The sequence below is a fragment of the Bacillus rossius genome, chromosome 1, assembly GCF_032445375.1.
Source record: "Bacillus rossius redtenbacheri isolate Brsri chromosome 1, Brsri_v3, whole genome shotgun sequence".
NCBI lineage: Eukaryota > Metazoa > Arthropoda > Insecta > Phasmatodea > Bacillidae > Bacillus > Bacillus rossius.
In genome coordinates this window covers 120085801-120110766 of record NC_086330.1, presented here as the reverse complement: position 1 = coordinate 120110766, position 24966 = coordinate 120085801, and the positions used below count along the sequence as shown (strand labels likewise).

Below are 24966 nucleotides of genomic sequence, written 5' to 3'. Positions count from 1 at the left end.
ATGTTTGTATAGTTGGGAGGATTGAAATTACAAATTTTCATCCTACTATATAATATAAACATATTTTAAGTTACAAGCATTTCATAAGTATTATTTTGTAAGTACTGGTCATTTGATTATGAGTGCTTACGGGGCCCGCCTACATGCAGTGCAAAGTGAGCTGCAGGGGTTTAACAATTAGTTGTTTTTATCGAAACTATTTGACATGCGATTACCGATTTCGGATATAAAAGAGATTAAGGTACCGGGCATGATCCTAAAGTTGTTTAAGATGTCTCAGACATATAGTCGATTAGTAAATGCATGCCGAATAAGCCTAATTAGCGTATTTTCAGAGGCACGCCAAGCTCACAGTTTTCATTACTATTGCGTAAAACCACTTTTGGATAGTGCACCAATCCTTTCTCTTTCGCTGCGTATATAATTTGCACTAGGTCACAATGGAAAATTTTGAGAAAAACCGTGATTTATACGACGTGTGCTGCGCGAATGTTCTTCCCGGTATGTGGTGCCGCCACGGCCGCTTGACCTTGGATGACGAGGCAGGAGGAAGGGGGGGTCTCAGCGCTGCCTTTCTTCCTGTCCTCTTTCAGTTGTGCTTCGCTCGCCCGGACTGAATACCCACCCCGGCTAGGGCGGGCCTGTGGACACCAGACCGGGCTGAGTACACGCGTATTCCACAGTTAGTTGTGTTGAGGCCGAACGACATTAGAATTCAGCGTGACTGCAGGCGGGGTCACAAGGCAAGGTTACGACAGAATGCACCTCGGAAGAAGAACAAAACCATTAAAGGAAGTAAACGCCAAATCGTTGGGCATAAGTAATATTTCATTATACAAGTGATATATTCAAATCGATTTTATATGGCTTTGTTAGTTACGTATTTATTAATTTTATTTTATATGTGGCCATTAATATTTTAATGGTATAAATTTATATGCAATTGACACTTTTAACCAAAAATGCATTTAACCATTTTAAAAACGTCAAGTTGAAATAAAGAATTTCACGTATCATTAAAAAAAGTATTTTTTTAACTGCAATGGTGAATAAACGTAAGCATAAGAAGAGCCTTTTTTTTGGGGGGGGGGGGGGGGGGTGGTTCTTATTTGGTAAGCAGAATTTGGTGCCCAAAGCAATTAGCTACAAACTGTTCGGTGTGTGCAAACATGCATAAATATTGCAGTATTTCAGACAGTGTAAGTTTAATTTGGACATAGAGGCTTGTCATTATAGTCACAATTAAAACAAATAGTATTTTGCCGGCTGTACATGGCTGACTGTGATAGTTTGTAGTGGGAACACCTCTACACATTTGAAAAATTTTATACAGCAAACAAGAATAATAAGTCATAAATAGCATTTGTTGCATGTTATTAATGGCCGTACGATTAGTACACACTTCTACGTTTTTTTTCCGGTGATTAAAACCATAAACGTCGGAGTCTAGCAACATACGTGCGGTTCTGGAAGTTGGAAGTGTATGCGTTCGCAGACGTACATGTGTCAATCTCGCTAAGCTCAGACTCACAGTTGACAAACGGAACTCCGTGAGAGCGGTTCAAAAAAAGTATCATATTGCATTATCGCCGCTGCTACTTATAAAACCTTGACGAATTCCACAGGTTACTAAGAGACGTGTAATGTGTAGCCGCCGCTAAAATAAGAAAAAAACGACCCTGTGTTTATACTAATATCTCGTGTCACTTAAACCTCTCTGTGCGCTGGTGTGTTACGCATTGCGGAAAAAAGTTATCGTCTGTGCACATACCGTTCCACTTGTCTCACGTCACATTCTCATCAAGCACCCGAGCCCGACAGTCGGACTGCATGCCTGAGTAGATTTTTGTCATTATAGCCCGCAGAATAAAACCATTTGGATATAAATGTTCAATTTTTAGTTTCTTTTGCTTACGAAGAGGCGACGCCGGACGTTTCGGCGTCTAGGACCTTATTCACAATGCGCAGTCCGCAGTTAGACAACTTGCAACCGGCAGGCGGCAGTCGGAGATAAACTGTTCCACAGACAGCAGTTCAGCAGTCGACAGTCGAGCAGTGGGATATCATCGAACTTCATTTCGGACTGCCAGACCGCCCGCTGCCAAAATATTTTCACCTATCACAAAATCTTTCGCGATGATGTGGTTTAATCAAATACTCCCTTGGTCATGTTATGTAATTTTGACTGGCGACTCCGGACTGCTGACTATGAACTACGTGTTGCCTACCGATGCTATGCTAACTGCAATCCTAAATTTTACTTTGGAATTATAAAAAAAAACATTTACCACCTAAAACCCTGCAATGAAAATATTTAGCAAATATCTCAAATTTTAAAATTGATTTTTTTTACCTTCTTTATCATCAATATTCATAATAATAACAATTTTAAAGCTTTAATAAAACCGGCCCGTTGTCGTAGCTATATCAGGTTTTTTCTATTTACGATATTCATGAACACTGTCGTTTTTACATGTTTTATGTATAACGTATTCTATATAACTAATATTAAACAATCGAAGGATTATCAGCATTTGTTGTGAAACTTTCCTATAATGTAATAATAACACGTGTAGGGCCTATTGACGAAACAATCGTTCGTTAAATTATTGTAATAGGTATATATGTAAATTTGATGCAACATTCCTTTTAAACTTGCTGTGCTTATTCAAAGGAAACGTGCAATTAAAAATAATGCATCACTAGAAATGAAATTATTTTAGGAATGTGTATCTGATGAAAGACGATCCAAGGATGAATCTTTCGCACATACTGTATGCTGATGTAGAATGTAACGCCGACCCTAGTTGTTTCATGGTACGGAAAACTTAAAATTTTGTAATGAAAATTTTTAAACTGTAAATGGACCTTTCTTTTCCATCTACGACGCGTCTTCACAAAAAAAAAAAATTGTTTTTGTCAAAAATATTTAGTTAATATTTTTTCCTTAAAATATTCTCATAAATATATAACCCTTATAATATCGTCGAATTGCATTCTTATTTCCATTTTTTTTTCCACTTATTGTGACATAGTAGGCTATTCAAAAAATATGACGAAGTTGCATACAAATATATCGGGGCTCCTTGCGCTGCCTAATGTTTCAAAATGCTCTCGCTGAAAATAATATAATGACTTCATCTAACTTAAGAGCATTATTCAACTTCTAAAAATCGTACTTTATTCATAAGAAAATAAACATTAATGTTTATATTTAAAAAAATGTATTTCACTGGGTGCTTCATTCTGTATATTATTTTTGTTTTTATCTTCTGCCAGCCATTTTACAAAACAGATAATGCGCATTAGATATTTTGACCTTGAGTGCTTTGCCCTGTGTCATGCATCTCTGCGCCCGGCGAGCCGAGCCAGTCGCTCGGAGAGATTGTTTATTAGGCTAACGCTATGTCACGTAAGTTAATACTGTGAAATGTTTGTAATTTAGATTCTGAATTATTATTTTATTGTTTCCAAGTAAATCTGTCTATATACCGAGTTTGATGTGCACTTAATAATTAGGTACAGGCTGAGAATCTCGAACTATGCTATCTTACACCTCTGTCGTGAGGCACTTCTATCAAGAAGAGTGTGACTGAGTGGTATGTTTTGTGATCGAGTTGTAATTTTTGATGTTTAACATCTTGGCTCTCTGTATAAATGGATTGTCCGCAACCAAATTTGCTTTACATATTGTTACAGTAAAAAACTATGCCTGTAAGTACCATGAAGAAATTCAGTCAGTGTATGTTGGAGGATTGCGTAAGCAAGTAACTTTGCATACAGCAATATTGAACTACTTTAATTCTGAATAGGAAAAGCTTAAGTAAGTTTTAATATGACAGTGACACACAAGTTCCTTTCCTTTTGATTCGGGCTAAAGCATACAAAATAATTACAATTTATCTAGCGTAACCACATATTATATTTGTCGTTGTAGCAGTTAGAACCATACAGAAATGGGACCTGTAGAGTGTCAATTATGTAGTAAACAACAAAACAATACTGCCACATACATTATGAAACATAAATTTGGGCAAAGCATGAATCATAAAAATGAGATATGCCATGACTGATTTCCTACTGTTTATGACTTAAATTAGAGGTGTAGTAAATCTGAGTGAGTGATATTTTGGTCTAAATTTGGTAGATTTAAATTTAATTTGAACTTATTGTACTGTAAGGTCCCTTGTTTAAAATCACTGGTTTTCAACCAACTCCACAGTTGTACAATACATGTGGAAAAAAATGAACAATAAGAAATCTAGTTTTATATGCACACACACTTTATATGTATATATGTGTAAATGCATACACATATTTACATATCAAATGTATATATATATATATACATTTATGATTGCGACCACTACGATGCCCATTCCCTTAGCAGTTTCCATAAAAATTTTCTGTTAGCGCGCCTGCTCCCGTGTGGGTAGCATTTCAGCAACCTTTCAAGGGGTTTGGAACTGGGAATAAATGTTTTCATACCGAAAATATTAGCTAAAACCGTACTAGAACGTGTTTGATATTTTCTGCTTTACCCACGAGCCAATGTTGCCAAGATGATTGACCCGCGTGTAAGAACATAAACCTGTATATATTAACTTATGCAAACATTAGGAAACGTATTAGTTTCCCAAATGAAATTTTATGGTATTGGAGTATTCTGAAATATATTTGGTAAACTAAAATAGTCACAGCATTGCTCTACTGATAATACATAATCTCCTACTAAAGATCCCATAGACTTTATTGTGCGTCTATAAAGCGCGCTATTTTTCAACTTAGGTAATGGAATATAATTTTTTTTCGATAAAATATTACTGATTCAAAAAATATGCTTACAGCAAATACCTACTAAAATATTTTATTTGTTTATCCTATTGTTATAATAACATTAAGTTTATAGCTTAGTCCTTTTGTTTGATTGTTTAATACAAGTAGTTTTAACAAATAATTAATCATCTATATTTATTAGGAAATTACTCTCCATATATTATTACTGAATAAACTTAGCAAATCATAGAAACCCCACACCTGTTAGTCTAAACGAAAATGTGATGGTTTTCCTTCACTTCAGATTTCTGTTTACTATGCGAACTACTACATTAAACTGAGCGTGTTTTTTTGTCTCACTTGTTAACGAAAATTGTTAGTTACAATTTCTTTAAGTAGTAGAATAAGTTAGTAACCAATCAGTATGTACGTGCGTATAAAATATGTGAATCGGGACCATTTGGAATTAGTACAATAAAAATAGCACACTTAATATTGTGAATTAGTTGAATGAGCTGTCTTATTTATGTTATCTTATGAATATATAATAAATAAACTACATTTGAGCAAACTTCATTAATTTTACAATTGCTCGTTTTTTTTTAATACCGCACAAATTTGTTTTATTTTTTGCAAGTGAAGTCAGGAAGATTAAATACCAAGTTCATCCACCAGGTTACATTATTTTTAAATACACCGTGAGATTTTTATATATTTTCAGTAATTGGTTGAATGGACATTAACATGTCTATCCTAGCCCAAAAAGCATGATTTGTCGGCAAATGCGTTGGCTGGTTTTCTGTTAGTATTCTAGGTATCGTGTGAATGGAGTAACTAATTATTTCTTCTCTTCTGCTAGATAAACTTTTGCTCATTTTTATCCCTATGGGTATAATTGAAGGTATAGCATAAACTTGGCAGCTGTGTAATGGGCTTAATTTAAATGAAGAATATGCGGTCCTAACCTACACAAACAATAACTGGAGGATTAAATTCTGAAGTGTAAGAAGTTGAAACGCCAACGTACGAAACATATGTTCCAGATTAGGTTATGAACTAAATTAAAAAAAAAGAAAATGTTTTCTTCAAAGTCATTTAAAAACCAATTCCAAAAATTATTTTTCATCAGAAATTATGTTTACCTTTTTTACTTGCACATACTCCCCTTTAGATTAAGGTTTTTTAAACCGATATAAATTCAATCTACACTAAAGTTTAATGACAGGAAAATGTATTAAACTGGGTTCAAGCAGAGCTAGAAAATTTTATCATTCAGTTACCAGTAATTTAATAGGTCTGTACTTTTAGGTAATATTATATCGATCTTAAAAATTGCAAGACTTGTGTTTCTATAAAAAGCAGATAGAGCATTATAATTTGGGAAACTGTTGGCGTAATATAGGCTTATACTGTGCGTCTTGTACGGGATAGCCTAGCGTGTAGATTATACAGGACACAAATATGCATTGCTGTGAACAGGGAAGCGAGCGGTCGCCAGCTACACGTTCCTGATCACCACGGCCTGCTATCATTCTCTCATTCTCTGCGTCTGTCTTCTCCCCTCCTCCCGCGTTGCGTTCAAGGTCGCGTCAAGGAAGAAGGGAAGAGGAAGGTGGCCGGAGCTGTGTCCCCCCCACTCCCCAGCTGCCCTCCTCACTGCGCAGTGTTTCTTCGACTCGCCACCCTGCTTGGAGGAAAAACTACAACTCTTGAGCTCGAGCGGTGAAAAAAATCGGCCACGAGGCGGGCCCCTTAAACGTGAACCATAATTTATGTTCTGTGTCTGGTTATTTTTTACCTCAATTTCAATTCAAAGGTATGCCCATTTTGTCAGTTTACCGATGTGTTATTTTGAACTGTGCTGAGAATTCTTTCTGAACTCCAAATTTGATGAAGTGTGTTTTGTAGGCCTTTGCATGTGGTAATGATGCTTCTATATGAGTGCCATAGAAAGTTCATTTGGTTAAGATATGAATAAACAGTTGAACTGTACTTAAGGAAGCTTACAATATTTATGGTCAAATTGTATCCATACATAATGCATATAAATTACTTGATTAAAAAGAATGGGATTTTGAGACAAATATTTTAAAAGAATTTTTTTAAAATTAGAGTAATATTTTTTATTTGTGATTTAACCAGAGAATGTTGTGAAAATATTGGGAAAACAAATATAAAATTTAAATACAGTAAAACCTTTTTGTTGCGACCCCATTTATTGCGACCACCTCTATATTAGAACCCGATTTCGAGGAACCGTGAAAAAATTGCCGAACATCTGAAGAAAATCGGACAGAAAATAAGTTTCTTGTGGTGAGTAGCATGTTACTGCGTTTCTCTTGCAGAGTGCTGTACTGCCGTAGGCAGCGCATATCTAAAAATAGATACCACTTCCTGGCGACCGCTGTCAGCTCTTGACAACCCTCATTCCACGTCCCTTTGCCGGCAGGGTGCAGATAAAGGTTTTTGTGGCAACGCGTTTACGTTTAGCTTTTTGCAAGTGTCTAGTGTGGTATGCTGTTAAGGCAAAGCTACCTGCTGGATTTCTCTTGATTTTGATTACTATCGGTTGACTATGTTTGCTTAGTTTTTGAAGTCCGATTTGGTATATTTTCTGGCTTGAATTTGTGAACTATTGTTGATGACTTATGAAGGTTTTTTTCTTCCGATTTTGTGTATTATGACTTAATAAATAAAATACCATTAAATATTAATTACTATTAATACAATGCAGGATAAACCCTCCGGCCGCAGCGTGTGAACATGGTAGTCGGCTCACCCTCTCCCCGTACCGTGCGCTGCGGCCGATCTCGGATGCTGCTTGTACTTGTTAACAAACACGTTATCTGCTTCATTTTAACGAGAGTAAAAATAGGGCCTATATTAAAACTGTCAGCAAATTAATAAAAGCTTTATGTGTCCGCAAAACAGGGCATAACACTGGCCCGCCAGTTGTTTTCATTCAAAACGTGGCTAAAGAACTTGCATGGATCAGGCTGAAAACATCCGGCAATACGTGTAGGTTATAAGGAAGCTTGTTATGAATTGAGATGTTATGTTTTTCGAGTAGATATAGTACACAGCGACCGACTGGATGCTGGATTAACGCCCGCCTCGACTTGTTTTACAGAAAAAAAAAAAAAAAAAAAACTACGCCACTTCTTCCCCACGCAGGAAACACACTGGCTGCCTTCTGTCTCCCCCTCATTTATCTTTCTTCTAACATTCCACGTCTCGCCCCTCGCGCGAGCAATAACGAAGCGACCACACATTGGGCCATTTTATGCTTTGTTTGGTGACAGCAGCTTGATTTTATTCGATACATTCCTTTTCATAGGACCCTTACTATTAAAATACATTTATATTTAAGTTTGAAAGCGTGTAAATTCCTTGCCAGAGATGACTGAACTCGAACTTGGTGTGAAAAGTGACATATTTTCTCACTGAAGGTTTTTCAAAGGAGAGCGAAGTTGGGGTGTTATAAGGGAGGACACTAGATGGTTTGTGTGTCTGGGAGGGATGAGCTAGCCTTGAAGAATATTACCGTGGGAAGGGAGGGGTGAGCTTATGTGTCATGAAGCCGCTGCCGCCAGCCAGCCGGGCGAGCTTCGTGTGCGCCCACTCGATAATTTCGGAAAACATCTATTACGACCCTATTCCTGGGAACCGTGAGGGGTCGTTTCAGAGAGGTTTGACTGTAGCTCTAATATGAAAACATAACTGTTTAATATGTAAAAATAAAAAACTATTAAAAAAACACTTTTGTGGCCACATTATACATAATAAAATATATTGTGTTGTAACTCATTTGCTCGTAATTATTTATATTATAATTTATCACTTTATTTAAATCATAGAGGAGGTATATGTTAGGGTTTATTGTTGGACTATTTACTTAAAATGGTTAGCATTATATTATGGGCCAAATTTGTAAAGTTTATTTAGTCAAATTCTTGTAAGTTATTTTTAGTTTTTGTTTGATTTGGTAGAAATTAATAATTTTTAATAAAAGATTTAGAAAATATATCTTACTGTCTGAAAAGAGTTAACATTTATTCAGAAAGAAATTATTGTATTTGGTGGATTTATTATGATTAATTGATGAATGTAAGGTTTAAAAACTGACTTTTAATTACGGTACATGTTTCTTTTGCACAGTCTTTTGAAAGAGGCCAAGCCCATATCTGTGGAGACTTTCAAAGATCCCGCTGACATCCAAGGAAAGCCAGATCTTCTGAATGTGTCAACTTCAGATTCCCTCCCAGTAGAAGAGAGGCAGTTGTTGGGACGCTACGGAGTGTGGCTTCTCGTTGGCTTGTGCACTCCCAACGAGGCAACCCCCATAGATATTCTCGGAAGACTGCTATCCATGCTATTCCATTGGTTTGATGTTACTTCATACTCCTTCGAAGGTAGAAATATACATTTCCTTATACATTGATTGTATGTTTATTTCCTGATATTTTATCAACACAGAGAAGTGGAGCAATGGTGAAAGGTCAGACTCATATTTGGCAGGACTCGAGTCGAATCCCGATCTATTTTCCTTCATTTTTGTTTCCCATGGATTTCCAAAACCTCTCCCGGTAAATGCATGAATGGAGTATCAAAACCAGAAACAATATTTTTGGGACTACTAAATCAACATGACTTTATTTGCAGTGGGGAAAAAAAATGGTAACTTTTACTTTACTGTCTTCACTTTCCCATAATACTTGAATGTTTAAAGAAGTAAAGCAAAAAAAAAAGAATTGAATGTTACATTTTAATAGACAAAATTAGGTAGTTCAGGTGAATTGACATTCATTTCGGTGTTATAGTGTGTCTTGACTCCCATTTTGGTGTAATGAGGTGTATTGACTTCACATTTAGTGTTATTTTGATTTTATCACGATTCACCATATAATCTTGACCCTGCAGATGAGATTTAAAACCATATATGTATTTACCTACTACCTAATATTTTGCTTATATGGAGTAAGTTAGTCTGAAATGAATAACTTGGTTCTGTTGCAGATGAGAAGAACACCTTGGAGCGATTGAAAAAGGATTTTGTGTGTGGCTGGCTGGCCAACGTGTGCAGCTCCCACTTTCAGGTGTTCGTGTCATGTCTGTTGCCACACCCGCCCGACTACGCTCGTGTCGGTGGACACTGGTGAGCTTCTGCATGCCCCTGTCGACCTCTAGCTCGTGTAGGCTACGCACCTCAGAACACCAATGCACTATGTGAACTGACGATGTGCTGTCTTCGCAGACAGGCATTGGTTACTGAGGCAAGCAGATAACGGGGAAGCAGTGTTGAGTGGGCTATTCCACATCAAATCAACCAATAAAAAAATTATTTTAACCCTTGCGGTTTTCAAATGAATCATATTTGGTGATTGTGCTCTACTTGTCAATAATGCTCGCGTCTTTCATGTTGTCCACGTTCTGGAAAGTCAGGGAAATTCCGCAGTGGTATTAATTTGTGGGGAAAATTTCATGCACCATTCTGCCATCACCTAGACTGTAAAAATTTTTGAAGTGTAAACGTCTTAAGCCGTGTTGAGTGATTTTTGGTAGGGGCAAAACTTACAGGTTCGCGTCACCGACATGCTAGTGATGTGTTGTGCCAGTCTGTTGACGCACAGCCGCCTGTGTACATTTATATGCATATATACACTAATACATTGTATATACTTGACTGTATCATGCGCGTGTTGGACTCTTTTTGGACAAATAAAATCTTATGAGTTTGTGTCACCGACATGCTGTAGTAGCAGTAAGTGAAGTTAAATTGACCACGTTAAAAGTTTAATTTGTGTATACTGTGCATTTTCCAGTGAACACATGACCTAGGTCTGACGTCACTCATAGCTAGGTAATGAATTTTTACGTAATTTTGACATACCACTGACATCTGTTCTGACTATAAAATGATGTAAGGATAAATGATATGCTGACATCATATGTACATTAGACGTAGAAATGGTCATATTACACAATTAAAAACAAAATTTTAAGTTTTCACTTCTGTCGATAGTCCTATGACTGCCTTTTCATTTTTTTTTTCTTTTTCAATTAGTGTTTTAGTGCATTGTCATACACACTATAAAATGGTGAATTCGAGGTTCTGTTTGAATTTTAATTTTTGGTATATAATTTGTAACGTTAAAAGACTCCTGCCCTCCTAGCTAAATATTTTTCTTTTAAACTATTTTCATGAATGTAAACATTTCTTAAAAAGTCTCTCTAATAATATTTTATCGTTTTTATGTATTTCAGGGTGGATATTTGCACGTACTATATGTTTTAAGAATGTACAATGTATTTTTACAGACATTTTAAATCATTAATATTTTTTTTGTAATTATTCACAAATAAGTCTCTGTACTAGATTTTTGCCTGTTTTGGCCTACTTTTTCAGGTTTTTATAAATAAGTTGAATTTTGTCAAGTAATTTGTATTTTGATTGCTGTTCTTAATTTTCATTGTGTTGCATAATAGTTATAGAACACGGGACTGTGTCTGGGGTGATGTGTAGAAAGAGAGAGGCATAAGAGGCCTGTAAGTGCAAGTGAGAAAGAAACAGTGATTCTCCAGTAAGAGAGAGACAAAAGCTGGGATTCCCTACTGGTCGTGGGAACTAAGTGATAACTACTGTCTCACGATGTGGGAGAGAGAGAATGTAAAGTCCCTGGCTCTGTGTATGAAAATGGTTTTCAGTGTATATTTTCTGTATTCTTATTGGTGTTTGATGTCTAGTGTGAATGAAGCGTGTGTGTGATTGGTCGGTGAGGTCATGTGACTGCCCTCCCTGCGTGAAGGACACAGTGCCATGACTTCATCAGTCGTCTGTCGATCGCTGCACCAGGAGGGTGCGTTCGGTGGCTTCTCGCAAATTATGTAGAAATTGTGGAAGAGAAAATTTAATGTCGGTAGCTCGAGCCATGCCGTTTAATCATTTATTGTTTTGAAATTTTTCGGACATTTTTTCTTAATTAGAAATTGCGGCTACCGACGTCGGCGTCTGGCTCGTGGCCAAATTCATTTTCGCTGGGTGCGGCCAATTTGAGGCAGCACTGATCTCGTGTACTTACAGCAAGATGTTACTGAAGGACTTAAGCTACGTTTATTTTCGTTAATTTTCATCGCCCGAGCTGTGAGCATTTCTCGACAGGCAGATAGACGTGTTGAATGAGTTGAAAAAGATTTGGAAAGTGATTGGATTCGTCTGTTCAACATTCTATTTTGGAAAAATAAAACAAAAATTACAATCGGCGCTTAACATCTTTTTATTTTTGTATATAACGAACCGTTATAAATTGTAGGCCAGTTATGGGAATGATGGTGGATTTTTGTTATTTCTTTCTGAAAATTTTAAAATAGGTAAATTATTAAAAAAATATTGTCAGGGAAATTTGAAATTTTGGTCATGGAGATTTAGGGAAAAATCAGGAAAATTTTATTGCAGATTTATGTATATACCTTGTCTTTTCTGCTTTTGGTTTTATGTGGCCAAAGCTTCTTTTTGTGTTTCAAATCCATTAAAGTAGCTTTTCCTTCCTAATGTAGCTATGTATCTAGTTGGATATTGCTTTCCTCATATGTGTTGTGTACAAAGTGCTGTGTAATCATGTACGATGTAGAAGGCACTGAAATCAGGAAAGCCTGGTTGCTGATGCAATATATTTTTTTAATTCAAAGAATTGACATTCAAAAAGGGGCACAGCATTAGCAAATTGAGCTGAAACAATTACATTTTAGTGTGATAGTTTTTATTCCAACAAAATAATTTTTCAAGAAAATAATTTTACTTTAATCAGTTTAATCAATTTGAACTTTTTTTTTAGACAACAAAACTCTTAATTGTACAACTTTACACATTATAAGCATTAAAACAAATACATTTTAGTTATTAATGTTAACATTAATTCAAAAACCTCATGATGTACGTACGGGCTACTTGAGAGAAAGAAATAATGGATCATATGTTTTTATTACTATTGAGTTGTCACTAATATTTTTTTAAATTACTGTAGGGATACTTTGGTGTCTCGGACTATCCATCTTAAAGAAGGTTTAAACAGAATGTTTTGCCTTGTGCCATATGACATTATATCATTGGAAATATGGGACTATGTAATGCCTCACTGGCTGGAAGCTATGGTAAATGATGTCCCAGAGAAGGAACTAAACGAACTGAAAATTTTATTAAGGTACTGAAAACTTTCTTTATATGATTGCTAAAATAAAAATTTAATTAATAATTTCTACATATTTTATCAATGTTTGTACAATAATTTTTAAACATATTTGATACCTTATTTGAAGTTTTTCCTATATAAGTATTAATAACTAAGTAAAAATGAAATGTAGCCAGTTTTTATGCATTGGATATATTTATATATAGTCAGTAAACAAAAATTAATTAAAAACAAAACATAATTAGCAACTACTTAAGGTAATTTGATTTTTATCTCAGGTGTTTGAGTAAGATATGTGTATTTTAAAGAAACCCACGGGGAAGTACCTAATACCTGCTTGAGTGTAAATGTGTTCACATAATGCACAAAAGTAAGTTCGCTGTATCACTCACTCATTAGAAAAGGGCTGGCTCTCTGGTTTTTTTGGTAATTTAAATGCCAATAATCTAAATGAATTATATTATGTACCTTAATTTTTTAATTGTCAAAACTTCAGGTTCAGACCTACCTTGTATTATTATGTTTTTAAATTATTATTACTTTTTTTCACACCCTCTTACGTTCTGGCCTGAGACCTTTAATTCCCTGTTTAATGCATATTAGATTATAATTTTATATGCAAGTTTGAAGGGCTTGAAGCTAATACTTGTCTTATGTGATAGTTTGTCGCCTCCAATGGTACTCATTTTTCAATCATGGATTCTCTACACTGGGTGATATTTATACTGCATGCTGCTGTGGCCAGAGGAGTATGGGAAATAGGTAGCTATTTTAAGAATGGATTGACTAGCTGAAGCCTGATTTATTTTTACCCTTTTATCTACACTTAAAACCTTCCCAAGTTGATGTTTTGTATCTGTCATATTTAATGATATGCTCACCTTTTCTATGCAGCAAAGTTGAAAGTAAGTAGTTTATAAAAAATTTAAACTTCTTTTGTTTATAAAACTACTTCCCCCTGATCTTTCTTCAAGGGCACAGTGAGTTTCTCCATCCTCCCTCTCCATCCACAATGCCTGTCAAGTTGTGGATTATCTGAGAGTGAACTAACCGAAAGCAGTATTTTCCATGCGTCATCTGTACACTCAATGTAATATCATCATAAAATACCACACCAAAGTTATTAAATTGTATGTGGATGGTCAAGGTTGTGCTACTTCCATGTCCAAGACCAAGTGGCCACATTCATGTCTTTCAAAGAAGATGCAAATCTATTTTCCATTTCTCATTACTGAAAGGCTGACATTGCGAGGGCCTATCTAGCTCAACACAGAAGGAAGGGGGTAGGCATTTTCGGGAATTTAACCTCTTTCATGGGAGAGAGGGGTCCATAGTGCCATACACTAATAAACAGTAACAAAAGGAAGAGCATCATTTATCAATAAACATCAAACATATATTTTTTAACAATAGTTTGTGAGGATTAGTTACATATTTTCTCTATCTATAGTTCTTTGCTCCTTGTTTTACTTTTTTCCCCACTTTGGAAGTTGCTTCCTCTTCCTTGGATACATCTTCTTGACCTTTTCTTATATGATAGAAAATATTTTTTTGGTTGTCAGATCATCATGCTCACTATTTACACGGTTTCCAGTTGTCACAGTCCTTAACCTAAATCTTCACGTAACATTTTTTTTCATAGTCATGGTATAATGATTTCAGTTTGACCATGAATTCAGACTGTGCTTCCATTTGTTTTTTAGTAAAATTTTGGACTCCGATATGAGTCCCCTTGGCTTTGATACCAAGAAATTGTTCCGATTTATCACAGTCCGCTTCAAGAAAACGACAGCTAAAGTACAAGAACAAGCACTACACTGGCTTCAGGCAAGTGTGTACATTAATATTATAACATAAGTCTTATAGTGCACTTTTCAAAAGAGATAAACACAAGAAAATTGTTTTTCTAAATAGCAGACTCCAAAATAGTGAAAATAAATCTATTGTCTACGTCAACTGTATTTGGTTTGTGAAGTGGACTGGTGGTTTTGCTCATTTTATGAAATTATCTGGTGAAGTGAAAATCTGTACTTTTTTGCTACTTTTGATGTTATCCAAGCAACACTTCTAGCTGGCCAGCATCCTGGTCTCATATTGCTTTAACCAATAGCTTTTATTTAAAGAAAGGAAAAAAGGAAAAAAAAAAAATGCTGTTAACATGCATACCCTATATATTCTATTCTAATAGTTTGTACATCTTGGAAATTTAAATCAAGTAAATGAAGCATTAGTTATGGAAATATACAGGGACTATAAATGAAATAGTTAGACAAATGCTTGTTCTCTGTCACTATCCCATTAACTGTGCCATGCACATTATGTTTGGGTTCAGTCTTTGTGGTGCTAACATGTCAAGTATTTTTGAGCAGAACTGCATTTTATGTCATGTGAGACTGAATTACATCTGTAATAGTGCCCAAAAGAATAATGTGAGATACATTAATTTTGAGGTTTTATTTTTATTATATGAATATTTTTGTTAAGACCGTGAAGAATCTGTAACGAATAGCTAAGTCAGTGTTGGGAATTACTGCAAAAATTTTAATTGGTTGGTATCTATAGAAATGTAACATGTTTTGGTCAGGGAAAAATTAGTATGAAGCTGGAAGTCAGGGGAAAGTTGAAATTCTGTTTGTGGGTTTGGCTAGATGCCCTGATTTGACTGAAGTGTTTGTTGGCAGGTGCTCTCAATGCTGGGTATTGTCATCCCTCGTACTCTTCTGTTTTCAATTTTTGGTGAAGGAGTCAAGGGAATGAAAGCTGTAACAAAAGAGAGGCTAACAGCTGACAAACTTTCAAAGAAAGAAGATGGTGCAAGAAAGAGTAGTATATGTAAGAAATATGAATTATCAGTTTAAAGCTTTCTAATCATGACTAATTAAATAATTAGCCTAGAAACTATGATAAAACATTATATATTTCACTCCTCACAAATAAGCAGTGGAGGTGGAAGGAAAGGAGTTGATTTTAGACATTTTATCACACACACTGATTCTTTTGGTTGTACACACAGAATTAATTCTACCTTGCTGTGATCTGTGATGATGGTAACAGTAATTCTAAAATATAATCTCTGTGATGCAGTTTCTTCTTAGTCAGATACTTCCTTAAGTTCCGATACTTAATAATTATGAAGAAATTAAATTCCTCTTTTAGCATGTTAGCTGTGGGTTTCTATTTGGGCTTCAGAGTTGGTGCATAAGATGATTTGGTGACATAAGAAACTGCTGTTGGTAACCTATTCAGTATTCAGAGTGATTTGCTTTATTTTAATGACTACTTACTTGTTTAACTGTAAACATCTTTGCGACAAGGTGTGCGAGTATAGAGTACGAATTCTAAGGTTGACAAGAACCATTATCTGTCAGAAAGACATGTCAAATTTTTAAAAATGAACTCTCAAAATATTTTTAACCAAAAAAAAAATTATAGTTAATAGCTTAAAGAGGAGGGGTGACAGTTTATATTATCAATAGTGAGATACTTAAATACACATATGACCTTTGCCTGGTTAAATGACTGTAAATATAATTACTATTGAAATTTAAGTTACTAATTTTTTAACTTTGAAGGTGTTTATTTATTTCATTTAGAATTTGAGTATTTCCACCATGTATGTATGACATTTGAATAAGATCTGAATGTAATTGAATCTTCTGTTGAAAATTTCCGCCACATGTTTTATGTACATATTTTCTCTCTTCAGCCCCAGTTGTGGAAGACGACTCTGGCAACACATCGCCCTTGTCGGATGATGAGCTGCCCACCTCCCGGCACATGGAGTTTGAAACTGACGCGGAGCTCAACCTGACCTGCTGTGTTCTCATGCTGGATGTGTTGCTGAAACAGGTTTGAACCATTTTTAGTCATCGTGAGTAGGTGTCATGTGTACATCAAAGTGTGGTAGGTAGCCAAGGGTCAAGACTTAAAGATGCTACTGTATGAGAGAGCATGTAGACCCAATGTAAGACTCTTGCTCAGGACATGATGTTGCCCATGCGGGTACTTGAATCAATTCCCTCGTATCTTGACTTTCACAAAGACCTGGCCCGCTCTTAGATTCTGTTACTCTATGAAACTGAATTATTGTGAGCTCTAGGAAGTCTCACATGCCGTTATCTGGACAAGGGCTCCCTAGTGGTTAATCACAAACATAGTATTTGCTTACATACACTTCATTTCGCTCAGCATATTTTGCACAGTTACACAGTTAACCTATTACTTGTAAAACAGTCAAAGGCCCTAGGCATAAAATCGGTTTCTGTTGTGGTCAGATCTACTTATGTGGCCATAGAATGCTTGATTGCAGTTTGTGATTAAAGTCCAGCTTGTGGATAAACAATGATTTAATGAAACAGTCTACCTTCTGAAGGCAGGCCTCGGGGATAAGAAGAAAAGGATTACAGAGTTTATTAAATTAGAGCGCTACATTATCAGTGATCTGCAAAGTCCTGCCTTAGTCGGTGTATGAAGACTGAGAAGACGACGCTGGAATGTGCTGGGTGGTTGTACTCGCACCCTGAAGGGTGTACGTTAAGACTAGTATGAAAATATGCTGCAGGTTATAAAGAAACACTACATATCTGAAATTACAAAATTAAGTTTCTTGTATGTTGTCTATAAAACTGAGCATATTCAAACCGGAAAATATTAATTTTGCACCTTTGCAGACATACAAATCCTTTGGAAGTCATCTGCTACCTTGGAGGCTTTGGGTTAATGTGGCAATATAATTGCTTATTAAAAACATAAAGAAGTTACACATGTTGCTGAAAGATTCTGCTGAAATTGGTACCTGGTAATGAGAAAATACTTATAAATGGGGATACAAACTATTATACTTTATACTCCCATCATACTCACATGTCAATTTCATATATTTTTTTAATGATTACTTTTTTAAGGGCTACTTCTATTATTTTAACTTGATAACTCCCTTGCATTTGTTGTTCTGACACTATTTTTTAAAAAGGTTGTTACCACTTACCACCTCCGGCTATCTCAAATTTGGTGATGAGTGGAACATACAGGTTACAGGTCACGAAGAAATTAGAAAATTTATAAACAATGTTCGATGTATTACCTGTTTTTTTTATTTATGTAAAAATCACACTATATTCCATACAATAGAGCACACAAAAAAAAATTAAACGGTACCTCCATAAAGGAGAAAAAACGTAGACTTATTACAAATTACATTATATTGCCCGGATAAGTTCCGGGCAGCGACGGCTGGACAAAACCCTTTGTCGCCTTGCTGTGGGCTTTGCCTATGACTACAGTCAAATAAATTCAAATAAATTCAAATATCCGAAATAAAAAAAAAGTTCTTAGGTGTCGCCCGGACCGTAGCCGCAAAGTTGTACTTCAATATAACATTGCTAAATGATGCGAGCCATCGCCCGACCACGACCTCTCGGCACGGTGCTCAGACAATGACTGACTTTACAGCCTTCCTTTCCTTTGTGCGGGCAGTATCCTGGGCTCGCTGACGTAATTCTCAGCCAATCACGGCGCATAGCAACAGAAGCTCCCACGAAATGCTTACTTCTGTTCCCACGATGCACCGATTTTGTCTCTTTCTCACAGTCCTGTGACCGTGACTCACACGCCTAGCATGTGAAACAAAGCCTCGGTCGTGGAAAAAACGAAGGAGAATCACGTCAGCATGCCTTCCTACACAAAGAAGCCAGCAAAAAAAAAATTACTTGAAATAATAAACTTATGAATTTTTAAAATAAAAACAAAAAACCCGGAGAATTACGTTCACATTAACTTCGAATTGAAAATAACTTTACATCATTTGAAAACCTAACCTGAAATATGACAAGAAATTTATATCAAACAATTATTGCTGGATTGAATGAGGAAGGCTGTAATCTGGGTTGTTACAAGGTATTCACTTAGTGTAATATAACTGGCTTAAATTGTGCACCAAGTTTCTGTAGTTATATTATATTTACACCCATGATATTACACTACGTGAATATCTGTTTAAAATATTTGCCGCAGAACAACAAATGTAGGGGAGGTATCAATAAAATTTAAAATAATGCCCTTAAATAAAAGTATGATGAAAAAAAGAAAAAAACAATACACACACACTCACACAAAAACGGACATATGGACACACGGAGACATGGGGACACGGACACGGACACACAAAAAACACACACACGGAGACACCACACACGGACACACCACACACACCGACACACCACACACCGACACACAAACACACACACACACACACACCAACACACACACACACCAACACACACACACACACCAACACACACAAACACACACACCAACACACCACACACTCGCAGGCACAGAGAGACTTTTGTTTGGAGTTGGTTATTTTTTGTAAATTTTGTTATTTTGTATTTGTATTGCAACTGTATCTACTGTGTGTAATTTTTTTAAAAATTTTATCACTGTTTAAATTGAGATAAAACCTTAGTTGTAAGCTTTAAAAAGGGCTTCAAGGGGCTGTTATTTGGGACTGGCCATGCTCTGATGGTGAGCTGAGTCGGCGTGGGTGCGCGGTGCGCAGCTGGAGCTGCAGGAGGTGGAGCGGCACGCAGGCATCCACACTGCGCTGGCCCAGGACGTGTGCCGCCTGCTCAGGTTCATGCTGTGCACGTCGTGGGTGGGCGTGCACACCTGCGCCACCAGCCCCGAGTGCCAGTTCTGCGAGACCTGCGTGGTGTGGCACCAGCTAGCTCTGGCCCTCGTCCAGATGCTGTGTCCCGACCACCCCGTCAGTCCGCCCGATGTGAGTTGCAAAACAAACAGCTTCTTGTGGCCATTCCCTCAAAACAGATATTTTTAAAAGTAATAACTTAATTATCCAGCTTAATATGATTAAGAATATTTCAATTTAGTATCATTGAATATGCAAATTTATACTTTAGCCATCTCTTTAAACACATGTTAGACCATTATATTGATCAGTTTTAGTGTTAGGGTCTACCTTTCATAAGCATAAATTTTTATTTAAGAATTTAAGTTTTTCAAAAACTGCTTAGGGTCCTCGGATTGCCTAATACTTAATTTTTTTAAACATTTTCCAGGGTGGACCCCTGGGTTTCCCGCTTGTCTTATTCCGTACCCCTCAGAGACCCCAGAAACAAGCACCCAAGCTGACCACACCCATGTCTGTGAGAAATTTAAGGTTCAAGGAATTGTATTTATAAGATGATTGTTTGGATATTACCAATTTGAATTAATGGTTACCAGACAATTCATGTTAATTAGATTTTTTTTTATGTAAATTCCAATTTCAAACTTCCTTTTACATGCATAGTTTTTATTCATTTTCAAAATGCAGGCTGTTTTCATTCTTAGTTCACGTGTTTTGAAAGCCAAATTATGTCTGTGGTGGTATCATAATTGTATGATTTTTTTTTTAAACTATTGCAGCTGAGATAGTAAAGTTGTACATAATCATTAATTGTTCTGCTTGTAATGATAATTATTTCATAACTTTATTTTTTAGCCACAGATTGATGAGCAAACAGAAGAAAATCTCCAAACATCCAAAAATCCTCCAGAATCAGAGAAGAAAGCCGAGACAAAACAGGATTCAGTGATCAACATTGCAGAGGGTCACAGTGTAGGCGGAGTTCTGGCTCACATGCCTCGAGTAAGTTGCATTACAGATTGACTCATAAATAGCTGTGAATTTATTGGCTTTATAATCATGCCAGTTGACTTTTTGAACAAAACATCTTGAATGTTCGTCCGCTGTTGGAGCAGTGTAGGCATTGTGCTATGTGGTGTTATTCTATCCTCGACCCGAGTTGCAGCCATTTATCATGGCTATCCTTGAAGGCTGTAGGTCCTCAGAGGCATGTCCGCAAGTGCAATGTGTCATACTTGCTTGGCAAAAGTCATAGGTTCAATCCCAATTCCCATCATGACTCAAATTTCAAATATATGAGTTCAAAATCGGTATCCAAGTCTTTTGAAACCTATTTTAACATTACTCTGTGCATGAATGTGTAATTTAAAACCTTACCTTCATTGTTATCTTTATCAGTAGAGACAAGCAGAATCTTTGTCAAGCTTCGCTGTCCCTGTCATGAGCCGTCTTCTCACTGCCACAGTCATAGGAATATTTCAGCTGTGTTCGTGACAGGGTGAACAAGATTAGTTCACCTGGAATGGTTCAGTGCTGGTAGCATCTACCCTGCATGCGTCTGTCTGATGAACTGCACGGTTTTGACGTGAAAACATCTATTCACTCATTACAGTGATAGTAGGTCGAACTTTCTTGTGTGATAAATTACAGTCAGATTTGAATCACTAATAACTATGAGACTATAATGCGTCAACAATGGTTGAGCCCAGAACGCATAGATCATGCCTGTACGTGTTTGTCGCGCAGTATTTGTTTTGTCTGTGACTACATCATATCAGTGTAGGCACATGGGCTTGATTGTTATGAATTAGCTTTATGTATTGTTATAAACTGGTGTAGCAGGCATCATTGTGAAGAGCTTGCAGAGAACTACTAAAACCCAAAAGTGAGACAGTAAAAATATTTGCCAGAATGTAAGTGAAAATCATTAATTCAGTGTTTGATTGGTGTATAATATAACTCATAAAAATGCTTGAAATTATAGAAAACGCAAGTCAGAGAAAGTTAGTGTTGAAAGGGATCCTAAACGCCTAAAAAGTCCAATGCCGAGTGAATGCAAGAGCTGCGGAGCGTTAGAAAGGAAATGAGAAACGGCGCAAAGTGATTACGTAGCGGGCCCATCGGGCATACAGTGGCCAGCAACTGTCCAAATGTCTATGGATCATGTGCAGGCTTAGTTGGAAGGCAATACAGAAAACAGTGATAAAATATAAAACACTTGATTTTGTTCCACTATATTTAAAAAAAAAATTAATGGTGCAGACCAAAACTGCACCTTTCGTGTTTTTTTTTCTTTCTTCCTCTCCCCAGTGAGGCCCAAGCATGCGGATCCTGTCTCCAACCTTGCATTGGCAAGTTGCAGATGGAAGCTGGTGGCCTTGCTGCCAGTTCCACGCTAAGCAGAGCCTCGTCCAAACAGAGCTAGTCACATGTCCAACTGCTAGTAGTTTGCATCAAATTGCAGTAGAGCAGGGCGAACCCCACTGCCCGAAGCCATAATTGTGTTTACCGGAGTAAAAGGATGCTGTGCACATATTTTATGAATTAGAGTTAGCACATTTAAAAAACAATCTATTTTTTTGAAAATTGTATTTTCATCTAATAACGATTATGAAAAATAATGTGTTAAAGTTTCATAAAATAGTTCCCATTACTAGCAAAGAAAACTGTAAATAAAGTGGAAAGAAATCAAAAACTTGCTATCCTCAAAAATTCACATTTTTTGACGTGTTATTTTTTAGCTCTGGAGTACAGAATTAGAAGTGTACTACAAGGTTGGTGGCCTTGGTCGTATGACCTGATATCCTTGGGACTACTCTTTATACATTGGTTGTGGAATGCTAGAAAGGCTCTGACTATAAGATTTAGCAATTTTTGTGGCAATTTGTTACATTTTTGTTAGCTTTTGAGGTGTTTATTATATCATTCTATAGTTACATAGATGCCACAGTTAGATGGCAGTCAGGTTTCCTGAGGACAGGAAAAACAGGAAAAATTCTCAGGATTTAAATGTGACTTAAAAACTTGGATAACATGAGGAAATCGACGAAACCTTGGTTGAAAAACAGTAGCTATCAGTATTTTTACATAGAGTACCATGTAGTATCTTAATGTCGTAAACATGATACATATTTTAATCATAAAATTTGTGAGCTATTAATAATCTGTAACACTTGTAGTAATTAAACATAAGTGATATAAACAATTGTGTATTGATTTGTAACACAACCAAAGATCAAATTTTGATGAAACAAATTACATGTATGTATTTACCCAAAAATAATGTCACCCTGAATTTAATGTGACCCCATATTTTTTTTAGTATAAGTGTATGAAAAAAAGACATTATGGATTGGGAATCACAATTCAAGTACATAGCACTTGAATATTATTAAAATCATTAAATTTATTCTGTATTTACTAAACCCTTTCTGGTGCCACTTTGTCAGTAGAGTGATTTACACCAAGCTGCAGTTAGAAAAAAGTTATGTTTTATGACTAGTTGAAAAGCGGCTGCTGTTCAGAAAGCAAAGGGTGTGGTGATATACTGTGGTCGCCTGGGAAATTGAAGAGGAGGGGGAGATGGCCTTCGTCAGCAGCCATAGTGAAGAGAAGCAGAAAGAATCCAATGAAAAACTCCATTTTTTTCCTTTCCTTCAGCCTGCATCTCTTCTTGTTTGTCAGGCCTGTGTAGAGGCTCAGGAAGCCCCAGACTAAAGTGGCATAAGTGATGCAGTTTATAGGCAGAGCCTGTAGTTTTTCAACTAAACTGTACCCAATGGCAAAATACAAATTTGCAATTATAATGCGACCCCCCACTTTTAGTTTTCAAGGTTTGTTAAAAATCATAGTATTACACTCAGGTAAATACGGTATTTGTTGTATTTTTCAGACTAGTAGTGTTGGTTACATAAAAAATGATAACTGTGCATAAATACATATTTTATCTTGCCAGATAGACTGATGATATAGGGGACAAATATGTTAAATTTGACAGGAAAAACAGGGAAAAGTCAGGGAAATGGGCAGAAGGAAGAGAGTGGGAACCCTGAAATTGGATGATAGGCTGATGATCGTCGAGAGTGTATTTTGGACAAGGCAGTTCAGGAAGACCTAGGTTCGAATCATGATCCGGCTATCCTGATTGTGGTTTTCTATGGTTTCTCAAAATCACTCTGGGCAAAATCTGGGACGGTGTCTTACTATTCCTTCCTAAATATCCCTGTTCTGCGTAGTTGTATGTTATGATCTGTATTAACCTCACCTTCTACAAGACATTAGATAACAAAGTTTATTGTAGTTAAATACTTAGTAACTTGATGAACCGTATTTAAAGCTGCTTGTGCTACATTTTTTCTTTTCTTTTTTTGTGTATTTACTGTTTAACTAGTAAAACTCTATGATGGGCTGTAAGAAAATTTACAGCTATTTAGATTTTTTGAATGAATGATTGTAGCAGAAGCTTACAATCAGTTGACAATAACTAATAAGGTACTGAAAAAATAAAATCCTTAATGCTGGTTTGGGGTTTCTTAAATTGATGTTCAGAATAATTCCATATCTATGATCCCAAGCATGCTCAGTACTCAATGATCAAATCGAAAAAATAAAAAAAAACTTTTATTTATTTGTAATTACGTGTCTGTGTTTATTTTTCTTTTCAACAGTGTGTTATGAGTAGGGACAAGATTATATAATTATGTTGAAGCATGTCAGTACGTCATGTAGCACTGAAATTCAAGTTAATATACCACAAAGCACCGAATTGTAATTAAAATTATGACAATTTTCAGTATTTTTAATCTAATCTTAACTAGTCACAAATATGTTATCTTTTAGATATTAAATTCATTTAAAGTAATTTATTTAGCATTAAGTTTGTACCACATTTTATGAAGAAAAAAAATTTTGAAAAAATTTACTCTTTTTTAATCTTGCAACTTTTATTAGTTACTCATTTCTACATTTCAACATTAGTACATTTTTCAAACACAAAATTATATAAAAGATTTATTTTATTTGTTCTGAATAGCTAGACATGCATATTATAAATCACTAGCGACCCGCCCCGGCTTCGCACGGGTGGAATGCTGATACTAAATATACTACAGAATGTCTTTATATACAACGTTGTTACGGGGGCAGTTGTCTCTGATCTTTAATAACGGGGTGTTCGATGAATACTCGGGTTTTAAGGGCGCCACCGTGCAACGGGCACGGACCTATGCGAGACTCTTTACCAGGGTCGTGACGTCGCCCATGTGAGGCGTGATTTTAATTTCCCCCTGAAGCCAGCCTAGTACTAATACCTGCCCGCTCTCAGCGTTGGGCATGCTATTCCCTACGCAGTGGGCT

At 36.2% G+C, this 24966-nt stretch overlaps 1 protein-coding gene across 1 annotated transcript in view; it reads left to right on the top strand.

Moving 5' to 3' along the window:
* LOC134543264 (protein unc-79 homolog) overlaps positions 1-24966 on the top strand; it is a 250667-nt gene that overhangs the window by 36300 nt on the left and 189401 nt on the right. The window contains exons 9-16 of the mRNA XM_063388179.1: positions 8935-9188; positions 9793-9931; positions 12798-12974; positions 14666-14789; positions 15644-15794; positions 16669-16811; positions 19522-19743; positions 20467-20613. Of these exons, the coding sequence (XP_063244249.1) occupies positions 8935-9188; positions 9793-9931; positions 12798-12974; positions 14666-14789; positions 15644-15794; positions 16669-16811; positions 19522-19743; positions 20467-20613 (1357 nt within the window). The remainder of the gene's footprint in view (positions 1-8934; positions 9189-9792; positions 9932-12797; positions 12975-14665; positions 14790-15643; positions 15795-16668; positions 16812-19521; positions 19744-20466; positions 20614-24966) is intronic.